We start from the raw sequence: 14,959 nt of genomic DNA, 5'->3' as shown, positions 1-14,959 counted from the left end.
ATCTCTGTGATCTACCATATTTCTTATTCAATTTACCTGATCTATTTTCTCTTTCTAAAGAATTTGAGAAGTAATTTTATAATAAAATATATAAAAATAATTTTAGGCAATGAAATAAAGTTAGGGAAAGAAAATCATTGGTGGCAAATAGGGTGCCTTTATTCCACAGGAAAAAAAAAATTAATTCATCTTAATCCCTTCCCTTAGAGCTAAGCATCCCCCAGCCAACATACAGTCAAATGAACAAAGAATCTTGGCCAGTGAGAAGAGAAGGGGATTTTCTGGTCACGATGAGATGGCATCAAAGGCATGTCGTCATAGAATTGCTGACTTTGGAACAGGTCATTAGCTTAGTGTTTTAACAACACGGTGAGTTCACACATGAATATGAGATGAAATGAATTTTTCATCTGCAATTACAGAAAATATTATTGAATTACACATACAGAGATGAGACTTTACAAGCATGACAAAGGTGACTGTGTAGAATGTCACACCCATGGCTAAGAGTATAAAAACACCCCAGTCCAGGGGGTGACATTAAACCTCAGAATCTTCTCATTGTCACTCATTGGAACTCACAACTCCTCTCAACATGTCCTACTATCCCTGCTCAGGAAACTTCTCCTCCTGCTCCCTTGGGGACCAGCTGCGCTACTCAAGCTCCTCCTGTGGCTCTTCTTACCTCGGCGACCTGGTCTACAGCACTGACCGCTGCTCCCCCCTCTCCTGCCGTCTGGGCTCCTCTCTCCGGAGTGGCTTCTACGAGCCCAGCAGGTGCTTTACATCCTGTGGGCTATCCAGTCGCTGCCAGACCTCCTGCTACCGTCCAAGGACCTCCATGATCTACAGTCCTTGCTGCACAATTTATGCTGGGTCTCTGGGCTCTCGGTCCAGTAGAGGCTGCTCCCTGGGCTATGGATCCAGAAGCTGCTACACACTGGGCTTTGGATCCCATGGCTTCAGACCCCTGGCTTATGAAGTCTATGCCTTCCCTTGGCTGAGCCATAGATCCAGGTTCTGCCGTCCATCCTGCTTTGCCTCTAGGAGTTGCCAATCACTGTGTTACAGACCACTCTGTGGATCTGCCTTCTATTGATCAGCTTGTGGAACATTCAGATGTGAGCAATGTGTCCAACCTCTATACAGAGCTTCTATCATCTTCATGATCTTCGGGAGGATCAACTCTTCTTCACCTTTTTTCCATTCGTAAAATACTGACCAGAAAACGGTCTGCCACGTCTACTGAACTTATGATTAAGTTTATGGAAAAAATTAACGGAATTAGAAAAATGAATGAAATATATTACTAAATCAATTAATGAAATTCATGTTAACAAGCAATGAATTAATGTTAATGAATTAATGTGATCCTTGTTCATGCATTTTATTCACAAAATGGATAAAAACCTAAATGAATATAATCTAATAAACTCATTCAATCTGGCTTGCAAATGTGCTACTAAGTTTATTGTGAGTTTTAACTAGTTAAGCGTGTTTTTTCTTTTTCTTTTTTTTTTTTTTGGCTTTTGCTTTCTTTGGAGGCTGCTTTTGAGTTAACGTTTACTATACCGCTGAAAGCAAACTTTGAAAATCTAATATTGATAGGTTTGAACTAAGTTATTTGAGGGTTTCAACATTTTCTTCTTCAAAACTTCTGTTTTCTGAAATCCTTACATTGCATGCATAAACTTCACGTGAATAATAATCTCAGAAGTGGCATAGAGCACATTTTCTTCAAAGAATATGGGGCCTTGATGTTTGCTGACTGAAGGAGAAAAGCAAGCCATTTGGAAAATACAACTGAATGGGGAAAAATTTTAGGTTATATGAGAAGTTTTGTACATTAGTTTAGAGAGCTTTCTTTGATTCAGTCAACGTTGGGTGGCAGAAAACCTTACCCCTTCATCTCACTGAGTACCTTTGTATGGAATTGATTTCTTCACAGGTGTAAAGAGGAAGCCAATTATATTTGGTGAGAATTAATTAGGTTCATGAGATGTAGAGTTTCACCTTATTGGATCCAAGATCCAAATTAAACATGGCTGGAAAAAACAAGGCTTTCAAACCATCCCAAGTCACTATTTCATTCATATTGCAAAACACATTTACACACTCCTCGTTTTTATGTTTTATGTAGCAATCTGACATTTTATAGGTCACATATTTCAGAAAACAGCCTAGTGCTAAGTTAGGCAACATATTGATAAGTCTAAAACAAATAACAAAAAGACAGTATCTTTATACTGAGATAAAGAACAAGTTTCAAAGAATTTTCCTATTCATCATTTTTCAGATCGCTATAAGAATCATGAGAAACACACATTTTATGAACTAGTTATTTTACACAGAAGGAAATGAAGACTCAAAGCCCATTAAGGGCTCGCTCTAGGTCCCAGTCTTACAATAAAACCAAATAAAACCATCTATCTATATGATAGATGAGGACTAATATAAGAAGTGAAGATGCAAGCAACATGGGAGAGAATAAGGAGAATTCTGAGAAGGTGAAATAAAATGATCAAAGCAGAGAGGTACAAAGGTACTTGTGTTCAGGAAATTATTGAAAATCAAGTTACAATTTGTATGGATTACTAATGGAAAACCAGCTAGAGAGGTATAATAGGTCTCTTTCACTTCATTGTTTTGGATATCTTGAGTTTTGGATCACATTAATCTTAGGATTCATCTTCTCTTATTCATACTGTTAAAATAGTTTTCTGCCTGCTCATTTTCATTCTATTTTCTACTTATTTAAGCATTTAAAAATACTTTATAAAATAAAACTTTTGTCAAATATTGTGTAAAATCGTATGTCATTATATTTCCTTTTTTATATAAATATATTCATATTAAATATATAGCATAATATAAAAAATATAAAATATGTAACAAACAGTTAAATCTCTTAAATCCCCTACTACAAATAAAGTAGCAGAGCATCTGCTAGGCTTTAAGGGGTTCTGGAACGAACATACTCCCTAAGTAGAAGTACCTCTGTCGCCTATATACAAAGCTTCCTTTAGACCAGGAGCAGGAAAAGATTCTGTAGGTCTGGTCTCAGATGCAAGCAACCCTACTGGTTGGGTCAAACAATCTGGCAGACCATAGGGTGTTGGTGGCATCTGTGGTATTGAAGAAAATAAAAATAAAATAAAATAAAACTGCAATATGGAGTTTACGGCACACCTCGGTGGGAAAATTACAATGCAGGCAAATAAAGTTGTAGAACAAGGTCTTATAATCTGTAGTTGAAAATTAACATATCTTTGGATAATCAGATCCTTGGAAACGACTTGGACCTGCTAGAGATACAATATTTGACACTGGGACAAGTGATCATGCATCTGTAGCTGTCCATCGTGAGATGCGTTCTGTTGAAACTTCCAAGTCATGAAGTCAGGTGGACTCAGTAGCAATCCATTGTAAGACAGAAGTAGCTCATACAGGAATGAACGCTAGCAGAACAAGAAAGCAGGCTCCATGAGCAGAAGCCCAGACCCCCATGTCACCGACCAGCATTGCACCACCACCTCTTTCTCAGATCACATGTGTGGTCACATCTGGTGCCTCAAATGACCAGCTGAACGAGGAAGGGAAAAGCCCAAGCAAGGCTTGCAGATGGATTGGCTCATTGCATGGATGCCTTTAAACACCATGTTGAGAAAAAAATAGTTTCTCTATGTGTAGAATCATATGTCTAGCCCCTGGTTATCCACTTTGTAGAAAAGAGAAAAGTGGTCCCAGTTGATGATACATCTAGATTCCTGGACAGTTGCAACTGACCAGACCAGCTAGTTAAAAACCTGGAAGGGAGAGTATATAATATTCAGACAATAAAATCTGGTATAGAGACATATGGATGGATATATGTATGTAGGTCCAAAGTGTCAAGATCTCTGTATTTCTTCTTAATGCCCACCAGAATGCATCTATCATGGAAGAGCAACTAAAAACTCAAGTTGACAAAATGACTGTCAGTCGAGCTAGCTTGCCTTTGCCAGAAGTCCTCACAATGCTGGCAAGATAAGCATGTGAATAAGTGACCAGAGAGCCTATGAATGGGTCCAACAGCATAAGCTCCCACTTAACAAATCTCGTATAATGAATGACACTACAAATGTCCAATCTCTCAGCAACGGAGGCTAATGCTAAACTCCCAGTATGGCACTATTCCTCAAGGAGACCAACCGGTCACTTGGTTGCAAGTTAACATGGCCCCCTTGTGCCATGAAGAGATCAGTGGTTCATCCTCAAACACATAGCTACCTATTCAGAGTAAGCCTCTGCTTTTTGTGCTTATCTCAGCAGCAATATTATTCAGGAGCTAATGAAAAACTTGATCCACCAGCATGGAATTCCTCACAAGGCAGCATCTAATCAGGAAATCCACTTCATAGTAGAGACACCGAGAAGTGGGATCCACAAGTTATGTCAAAAACCACAGGACCCTGAAGCTCTCTGCCGGATAGAGCATTAAATGGCCCCACTGACAGCAAAGCTGAAGTTTGCTTGGAGCATGGAAACAATGTCCTCAAAGATTGGGTCCCACATATCCACTTACTCTCATCCCCAGTGACCCATTTAAGAACTTTATGCTTCCTATTTCTGCAACTGGAATTTCCAAGGACAGAACACCTGTTCCCAAAGATAGACTTTCTAATGGACCTATCAAAGGTATCATTGAACTGCAATTATGACTGCTGGCTGAGCACTTTGAGTTCCTTGTTTCAGGTACCAGCAAGCCAAAAATAATAAATAAATAAAAAGAGTTACCATCTAATCCAAGGGTAGATGATCCTGTTTAGCAGAAAATAGTAGGGTTACTGTTACACAGTGAGGGTAAGAAGGTGTATGTGTGGAGCTCAGTCGATCTACTTAGATGGCCCTTGAAAATTCCTGCCCAGTTGAGGATGTGATTTGTCATATGCAGTAACTATAGCAAAAAAAAGAGTATGGTTATCAGTGTTCATACCTCTTAGGAAAGGGCATAGGTAATACCACCAAGAAATCCACTGAGACAAATAGAAGTGGTAGCTGAGGGTGAAGCAAATTTCTAATAGATTGTGAAGGAGGGAAATAATGAGTACCCACCCCAGCTCCAAGTTCAAATGCAGTGACAGAGTCTACGTTTCATCCCACCCTGTCACTCTTGAACATTTCCCCTCAGGAAGAGAGGCCAACCAGAGCTACAGAGAATCTCTCTCCTGATAAGTTGACCCTCAAGGTGAAAATGGTGGACTGTGACAGGTACAGATCTGCACTGGAACTCACATCACATCCTTTCAAAAAAGGAATAACTGGGCTTCCCTGGTGGCGCAGTGGTTGAGAGTCCGCCTGCCGATACAGGAGATACGGGTTCGTGCACCGGTCCGGGAAGATCCCACATGCCGCGGAGCGGCTGGGCCCGTGAGCCATGGCCACTGAGCCTGCGCATCCAGAGCCTGTGCTCCACCACGGGAAAGGCCACAACAGTGAGAGGCCTGCGTACCACACACACACACACACACACACACACACACACACACACACACACACTCACACACACAAATAGCAACAGTAAAATTGACAACTGAACTCTAAACATATAGAAAGGGGAAGGTAGGAAAACAATTAAATAGCCTCAAATTTGTGATGAAAGAACAATTTAAAACCAGAATACACAACTAGTGAGTATCTGTTTCAAATAGGAAATAGAAATACAGATATTTTCAGACAATTGAAAACTTCGGGATCTTGTCACTAGCCTTCCAGCACAAAAATATATAGTCAAAAGTTATACATAGTCAAAAGCAAAATGATCCTCGCCTATAGCAAAAAGATGTAGGAAGGAATAAAGAGTAAATAAAAAATATATATTGGGTACATTTAAGCAAATACTGCCTGTAAAAACATGGGGACAAATATTTATCAGTATGCATAAGCATACATAAAATGAAAATACTAACATAATAATACATGAATTGGGGTAAGGATAAGTGGCCTTAAGATTTCTAACGTTCTTGCATTGTACAGAAAACAGTAAAAATATGAATTTTTATTAACAAATCAACAATCGGCTGTGATCTTTAAGGCAGCACTGCCCAATAGAACTTTCTTTGATGGTGAAAATATTTTTTTATCTGCAATTTCCAATATTTGGTATCCATTAGCCACGTGTAATCTGTTGTGCACTTGAAATGTGATGAATATGACTGAGGAACTGAATTTTAATTGAATTGAATTGAATGTATGCAAATTGAATTTGATATATGTGGCTAGTGCCTACTCTATTGGATGGTGTGGCCTTAGTGTAACATTTAAAAAACTAATGAAATAATGTGTATCCTCCTGGTAGTCCGACAGATTGATTGTTAAGAAATATCTTGCTTAATATACAATAAACTTCTTAACACATAGCAAACTTTGAGATTAATAAAGTAGAAGTAGCATTTTTGTTCCTTTTGCCGGATATATCTTTTCTGTTTCCTTTTCTCTTTCCTCATATTTAAGAGAATCTCTTTTATGTAGAAAACAGTTTTGATTTCCATTCCAGTCTGATATTCTAAGTCTTTTATATGGACTGTTTGTCATATTATATTTAACTTAATTATTGATACAGTCAGATTTCTACCTACATATTTACTATTTTATTGTTATTTATTCCATCGTTTATGTTTCTTTTTGTCTCTTTTCATGCATTTGAGGAGTAATAAAATGGTTTAATGCTATAATTTTACTCTTTTGTTATTTTTTCCAGGCTTTTAATTTTTAAGCAAAATCTTAGATTTTAATGATCATTCTTAATTTATTACTGTTTACTTCTTCTTATATATTAAGAACCACTTTATTAGTGCTGTGTAGAATGTGTATTTAGACATAATTCACTCATATTTCAGTCTTCTTTTCACCTGCTGCAATTCCAACTTTCCCTCTGAGATTATTGTCTTTTTAATTTGAGAAAATCCTTCAATATTCATTTTAGTTCAGGTTTACCTGTTATGGAAAGCTCTATAAAAAGAAGATATTTGGATATTTTACAGTGGAAAAATAATCTTAAAGGGATAGAGTAGATAAAAATTATGTTTTACAGTGAAAAAGAAAATCATATGAAAGAATCTGAAGGTAGAAATGTTCAGAAGGTATTGCTTGATGGGAGTTGTTCTAGAGAAGAAAGACCTCTACAAAATTTTAAATATAGATGAAAAAAGGGACAATATATATATGAAAAGCCATAAACTATTCTCATACTGAACTTTTTAATTTAAACTACAGAGATAGAAAACCCCATAAAGTCACTACTCATCTCCTCTTGCCTCTAAAATATTTGACTGAGTCTTTTCACATGTGCACATATTGGCATCCCCTGAGTCTCTGCTTCAAAGTAGACTTCTTTAGTCATTTTTGCCTCTAAACATTTGTTCTGGTTTATCTCTGTGATCTACCATATTTCTTATTCAATTTACCTGATCTATTTTCTCTTTCTAAAGAATTTGAGAAGTAATTTTATAATAAAATATATAAAAATAATTTTAGGCAATGAAATAAAGTTAGGGAAAGAAAATCATTGGTGGCAAATAGGGTGCCTTTATTCCACAGGAAAAAAAAAAATTAATTCATCTTAATCCCTTCCCTTAGAGCTAAGCATCCCCCAGCCAACATACAGTCAAATGAACAAAGAATCTTGGCCAGTGAGAAGAGAAGGGGATTTTCTGGTCACGATGAGATGGCATCAAAGGCATGTCGTCATAGAATTGCTGACTTTGGAACAGGTCATTAGCTTAGTGTTTTAACAACACGGTGAGTTCACACATGAATATGAGATGAAATGAATTTTTCATCTGCAATTACAGAAAATATTATTGAATTACACATACAGAGATGAGACTTTACAAGCATGACAAAGGTGACTGTGTAGAATGTCACACCCATGGCTAAGAGTATAAAAACACCCCAGTCCAGGGGGTGACATTAAACCTCAGAATCTTCTCATTGTCACTCATTGGAACTCACAACTCCTCTCAACATGTCCTACTATCCCTGCTCAGGAAACTTCTCCTCCTGCTCCCTTGGGGACCAGCTGCGCTACTCAAGCTCCTCCTGTGGCTCTTCTTACCTCGGCGACCTGGTCTACAGCACTGACCGCTGCTCCCCCCTCTCCTGCCGTCTGGGCTCCTCTCTCCGGAGTGGCTTCTACGAGCCCAGCAGGTGCTTTACATCCTGTGGGCTATCCAGTCGCTGCCAGACCTCCTGCTACCGTCCAAGGACCTCCATGATCTACAGTCCTTGCTGCACAATTTATGCTGGGTCTCTGGGCTCTCGGTCCAGTAGAGGCTGCTCCCTGGGCTATGGATCCAGAAGCTGCTACACACTGGGCTTTGGATCCCATGGCTTCAGACCCCTGGCTTATGAAGTCTATGCCTTCCCTTGGCTGAGCCATAGATCCAGGTTCTGCCGTCCATCCTGCTTTGCCTCTAGGAGTTGCCAATCACTGTGTTACAGACCACTCTGTGGATCTGCCTTCTATTGATCAGCTTGTGGAACATTCAGATGTGAGCAATGTGTCCAACCTCTATACAGAGCTTCTATCATCTTCATGATCTTCGGGAGGATCAACTCTTCTTCACCTTTTTTCCATTCGTAAAATACTGACCAGAAAACGGTCTGCCACGTCTACTGAACTTATGATTAAGTTTATGGAAAAAATTAACGGAATTAGAAAAATGAATGAAATATATTACTAAATCAATTAATGAAATTCATGTTAACAAGCAATGAATTAATGTTAATGAATTAATGTGATCCTTGTTCATGCATTTTATTCACAAAATGGATAAAAACCTAAATGAATATAATCTAATAAACTCATTCAATCTGGCTTGCAAATGTGCTACTAAGTTTATTGTGAGTTTTAACTAGTTAAGCGTGTTTTTTCTTTTTCTTTTTTCTTTTTTGGCTTTTGCTTTCTTTGGAGGCTGCTTTTGAGTTAACGTTTACTATACCGCTGAAAGCAAACTTTGAAAATCTAATATTGATAGGTTTGAACTAAGTTATTTGAGGGTTTCAACATTTTCTTCTTCAAAACTTCTGTTTTCTGAAATCCTTACATTGCATGCATAAACTTCACGTGAATAATAATCTCAGAAGTGGCATAGAGCACATTTTCTTCAAAGAATATGGGGCCTTGATGTTTGCTGACTGAAGGAGAAAAGCAAGCCATTTGGAAAATACAACTGAATGGGGAAAAATTTTAGGTTATATGAGAAGTTTTGTACATTAGTTTAGAGAGCTTTCTTTGATTCAGTCAACGTTGGGTGGCAGAAAACCTTACCCCTTCATCTCACTGAGTACCTTTGTATGGAATTGATTTCTTCACAGGTGTAAAGAGGAAGCCAATTATATTTGGTGAGAATTAATTAGGTTCATGAGATGTAGAGTTTCACCTTATTGGATCCAAGATCCAAATTAAACATGGCTGGAAAAAACAAGGCTTTCAAACCATCCCAAGTCACTATTTCATTCATATTGCAAAACACATTTACACACTCCTCGTTTTTATGTTTTATGTAGCAATCTGACATTTTATAGGTCACATATTTCAGAAAACAGCCTAGTGCTAAGTTAGGCAACATATTGATAAGTCTAAAACAAATAACAAAAAGACAGTATCTTTATACTGAGATAAAGAACAAGTTTCAAAGAATTTTCCTATTCATCATTTTTCAGATCGCTATAAGAATCATGAGAAACACACATTTTATGAACTAGTTATTTTACACAGAAGGAAATGAAGACTCAAAGCCCATTAAGGGCTCGCTCTAGGTCCCAGTCTTACAATAAAACCAAATAAAACCATCTATCTATATGATAGATGAGGACTAATATAAGAAGTGAAGATGCAAGCAACATGGGAGAGAATAAGGAGAATTCTGAGAAGGTGAAATAAAATGATCAAAGCAGAGAGGTACAAAGGTACTTGTGTTCAGGAAATTATTGAAAATCAAGTTACAATTTGTATGGATTACTAATGGAAAACCAGCTAGAGAGGTATAATAGGTCTCTTTCACTTCATTGTTTTGGATATCTTGAGTTTTGGATCACATTAATCTTAGGATTCATCTTCTCTTATTCATACTGTTAAAATAGTTTTCTGCCTGCTCATTTTCATTCTATTTTCTACTTATTTAAGCATTTAAAAATACTTTATAAAATAAAACTTTTGTCAAATATTGTGTAAAATCGTATGTCATTATATTTCCTTTTTTATATAAATATATTCATATTAAATATATAGCATAATATAAAAAATATAAAATATGTAACAAACAGTTAAATCTCTTAAATCCCCTACTACAAATAAAGTAGCAGAGCATCTGCTAGGCTTTAAGGGGTTCTAGAACGAACATACTCCCTAAGTAGAAGTACCTCTGTCGCCTATATACAAAGCTTCCTTTAGACCAGGAGCAGGAAAAGATTCTGTAGGTCTGGTCTCAGATGCAAGCAACCCTACTGGTTGGGTCAAACAATCTGGCAGACCATAGGGTGTTGGTGGCATCTGTGGTATTGAAGAAAATAAAAATAAAATAAAATAAAACTGCAATATGGAGTTTACGGCACACCTCGGTGGGAAAATTACAATGCAGGCAAATAAAGTTGTAGAACAAGGTCTTATAATCTGTAGTTGAAAATTAACATATCTTTGGATAATCAGATCCTTGGAAACGACTTGGACCTGCTAGAGATACAATATTTGACACTGGGACAAGTGATCATGCATCTGTAGCTGTCCATCGTGAGATGCGTTCTGTTGAAACTTCCAAGTCATGAAGTCAGGTGGACTCAGTAGCAATCCATTGTAAGACAGAAGTAGCTCATACAGGAATGAACGCTAGCAGAACAAGAAAGCAGGCTCCATGAGCAGAAGCCCAGACCCCCATGTCACCGACCAGCATTGCACCACCACCTCTTTCTCAGATCACATGTGTGGTCACATCTGGTGCCTCAAATGACCAGCTGAACGAGGAAGGGAAAAGCCCAAGCAAGGCTTGCAGATGGATTGGCTCATTGCATGGATGCCTTTAAACACCATGTTGAGAAAAAAATAGTTTCTCTATGTGTAGAATCATATGTCTAGCCCCTGGTTATCCACTTTGTAGAAAAGAGAAAAGTGGTCCCAGTTGATGATACATCTAGATTCCTGGACAGTTGCAACTGACCAGACCAGCTAGTTAAAAACCTGGAAGGGAGAGTATATAATATTCAGACAATAAAATCTGGTATAGAGACATATGGATGGATATATGTATGTAGGTCCAAAGTGTCAAGATCTCTGTATTTCTTCTTAATGCCCACCAGAATGCATCTATCATGGAAGAGCAACTAAAAACTCAAGTTGACAAAATGACTGTCAGTCGAGCTAGCTTGCCTTTGCCAGAAGTCCTCACAATGCTGGCAAGATAAGCATGTGAATAAGTGACCAGAGAGCCTATGAATGGGTCCAACAGCATAAGCTCCCACTTAACAAATCTCGTATAATGAATGACACTACAAATGTCCAATCTCTCAGCAACGGAGGCTAATGCTAAACTCCCAGTATGGCACTATTCCTCAAGGAGACCAACCGGTCACTTGGTTGCAAGTTAACATGGCCCCCTTGTGCCATGAAGAGATCAGTGGTTCATCCTCAAACACATAGCTACCTATTCAGAGTAAGCCTCTGCTTTTTGTGCTTATCTCAGCAGCAATATTATTCAGGAGCTAATGAAAAACTTGATCCACCAGCATGGAATTCCTCACAAGGCAGCATCTAATCAGGAAATCCACTTCATAGTAGAGACACCGAGAAGTGGGATCCACAAGTTATGTCAAAAACCACAGGACCCTGAAGCTCTCTGCCGGATAGAGCATTAAATGGCCCCACTGACAGCAAAGCTGAAGTTTGCTTGGAGCATGGAAACAATGTCCTCAAAGATTGGGTCCCACATATCCACTTACTCTCATCCCCAGTGACCCATTTAAGAACTTTATGCTTCCTATTTCTGCAACTGGAATTTCCAAGGACAGAACACCTGTTCCCAAAGATAGACTTTCTAATGGACCTATCAAAGGTATCATTGAACTGCAATTATGACTGCTGGCTGAGCACTTTGAGTTCCTTGTTTCAGGTACCAGCAAGCCAAAAATAATAAATAAATAAAAAGAGTTACCATCTAATCCAAGGGTAGATGATCCTGTTTAGCAGAAAATAGTAGGGTTACTGTTACACAGTGAGGGTAAGAAGGTGTATGTGTGGAGCTCAGTCGATCTACTTAGATGGCCCTTGAAAATTCCTGCCCAGTTGAGGATGTGATTTGTCATATGCAGTAACTATAGCAAAAAAAAGAGTATGGTTATCAGTGTTCATACCTCTTAGGAAAGGGCATAGGTAATACCACCAAGAAATCCACTGAGACAAATAGAAGTGGTAGCTGAGGGTGAAGCAAATTTCTAATAGATTGTGAAGGAGGGAAATAATGAGTACCCACCCCAGCTCCAAGTTCAAATGCAGTGACAGAGTCTACGTTTCATCCCACCCTGTCACTCTTGAACATTTCCCCTCAGGAAGAGAGGCCAACCAGAGCTACAGAGAATCTCTCTCCTGATAAGTTGACCCTCAAGGTGAAAATGGTGGACTGTGACAGGTACAGATCTGCACTGGAACTCACATTACATCCTTTCAAAAAAGGAATAACTGGGCTTCCCTGGTGGCGCAGTGGTTGAGAGTCCGCCTGCCGATACAGGAGATACGGGTTCGTGCACCGGTCCGGGAAGATCCCACATGCCGCGGAGCGGCTGGGCCCGTGAGCCATGGCCACTGAGCCTGCGCATCCAGAGCCTGTGCTCCACCACGGGAAAGGCCACAACAGTGAGAGGCCTGCGTACCACACACACACACACACACACACACACACACACACACACACTCACACACACAAATAGCAACAGTAAAATTGACAACTGAACTCTAAACATATAGAAAGGGGAAGGTAGGAAAACAATTAAATAGCCTCAAATTTGTGATGAAAGAACAATTTAAAACCAGAATACACAACTAGTGAGTATCTGTTTCAAATAGGAAATAGAAATACAGATATTTTCAGACAATTGAAAACTTCGGGATCTTGTCACTAGCCTTCCAGCACAAAAATATATAGTCAAAAGTTATACATAGTCAAAAGCAAAATGATCCTCGCCTATAGCAAAAAGATGTAGGAAGGAATAAAGAGTAAATAAAAAATATATATTGGGTACATTTAAGCAAATACTGCCTGTAAAAACATGGGGACAAATATTTATCAGTATGCATAAGCATACATAAAATGAAAATACTAACATAATAATACATGAATTGGGGTAAGGATAAGTGGCCTTAAGATTTCTAACATCCTTGCATTGTACAGCAAACAGTAAAAATATGAATTTATATTAGGAAATCAACAATCGGCTGTGATCTTTAAGGCAGCACTGCCCAATAGAACTTTCTTTGATGGTGAAAATATGTTTTATCTGCAATTTCCAATATTTGGTATCCATTAGCCACGTGTAATCTGTTGTGCACTTGAAATGTGATGAATATGACTGAGGAACTGAATTTTAATTGAATTGAATTGAATGTATGCAAATTGAATTTAATATATGTGGCTAGTGCCTACTCTATTGGATGGTGTGGCCTTAGTGTAACATTTAAAAAACTAGTGAAATAATGTGTATCCTCCTGGTAGTCCGACAGATTGATTGTTAAGAAATATCTTGCTTAATATACAATAAACTTCTTAACACATAGCAAACTTTGAGATTAATAAAGTAGATGTAGCATTTTTCTTCCTTTTGCGAGATATATCTTTTCTGTTTCCTTTTCTCTTTCCTCATATTTAAGAGAATCTCTTTTATGTAGAAAACAGTTTTGATTTTCATTCCAGTCTGATATTCTAAGTCTTTTATATGGACTGTTTGTCATATTATATTTAACTTAATTATTGATACAGTCAGATTTCTACCTACATATTTACTATTTTATTGTTATTTATTCCATCGTTTATGTTTCTTTTTGTCTCTTTTCATGCATTTGAGGAGTAATAAAATGGTTTAATGCTATAATTTTACTCTTTTGTTATTTTTTCCAGGCTTTTAATTTTTAAGCAAAATCTTAGATTTTAATGATCATTCTTAATTTATTACTGTTTACTTCTTCTTATATATTAAGAACCACTTTATTAGTGCTGTGTAGAATGTGTATTTAGACATAATTCACTCATATTTCAGTCTTCTTTTCACCTGCTGCAATTCCAACTTTCCCTCTGAGATTATTGTCTTTTTAATTTGAGAAAATCCTTCAATATTCATTTTAGTTCAGGTTTACCTGTTATGGAAAGCTCTATAAAAAGAAGATATTTGGATATTTTACAGTGGAAAAATAATCTTAAAGGGATAGAGTAGATAAAAATTATGTTTTACAGTGAAAAAGAAAATCATATGAAAGAATCTGAAGGTAGAAATGTTCAGAAGGTATTGCTTGATGGGAGTTGTTCTAGAGAAGAAAGACCTCTACAAAATTTTAAATATAGATGAAAAAAGGGACAATATATATATGAAAAGCCATAAACTATTCTCATACTGAACTTTTTAATTTAAACTACAGAGATAGAAAACCCCATAAAGTCACTACTCATCTCCTCTTGCCTCTAAAATATTTGACTCTGAGTCTTTTCACATGTGCACATATTGGCATCCCCTGAGTCTCTGCTTCAAAGTAGACTTCTTTAGTCATTTTTGCCTCTAAACATTTGTTCTGGTTTATCTCTGTGATCTACCATATTTCTTATTCAATTTACCTGATCTATTTTCTCTTTCTAAAGAATTTGAGAAGTAATTTTATAATAAAATATATAAAAATAATTTTAGGCAATGAAATAAAGTTAGGGAAAGAAAATCATTGGTGGCA

General features: G+C 37.5%; 1 protein-coding gene across 1 annotated transcript; it reads left to right on the top strand.

Moving 5' to 3' along the window:
* Window positions 1-595: 595 nt before the first annotated feature.
* LOC308617893 (uncharacterized protein) lies at window positions 596-8,509 on the top strand (the record flags this gene model as incomplete). The annotated part of the gene is made up of 5 exons (XM_081235324.1): window positions 596-1,087; window positions 3,926-4,021; window positions 5,171-5,250; window positions 7,618-7,751; window positions 7,962-8,509. 5 exons carry the CDS (start codon window positions 596-598, stop codon window positions 8,507-8,509), a joined length of 1,350 nt encoding a protein of 449 aa, XP_081091450.1.
* Between the last annotated feature and the right edge of the window lie 6,450 nt (window positions 8,510-14,959).

The sequence above is a fragment of the Mesoplodon bidens genome, assembly GCF_964165515.1.
Source record: "Mesoplodon bidens genome assembly, chromosome: 5".
NCBI lineage: Eukaryota > Metazoa > Chordata > Mammalia > Artiodactyla > Ziphiidae > Mesoplodon > Mesoplodon bidens.
The sequence above is the reverse complement of the archived record's forward strand: the minus strand, read 5'-3'. Positions and strand labels throughout refer to the sequence as shown.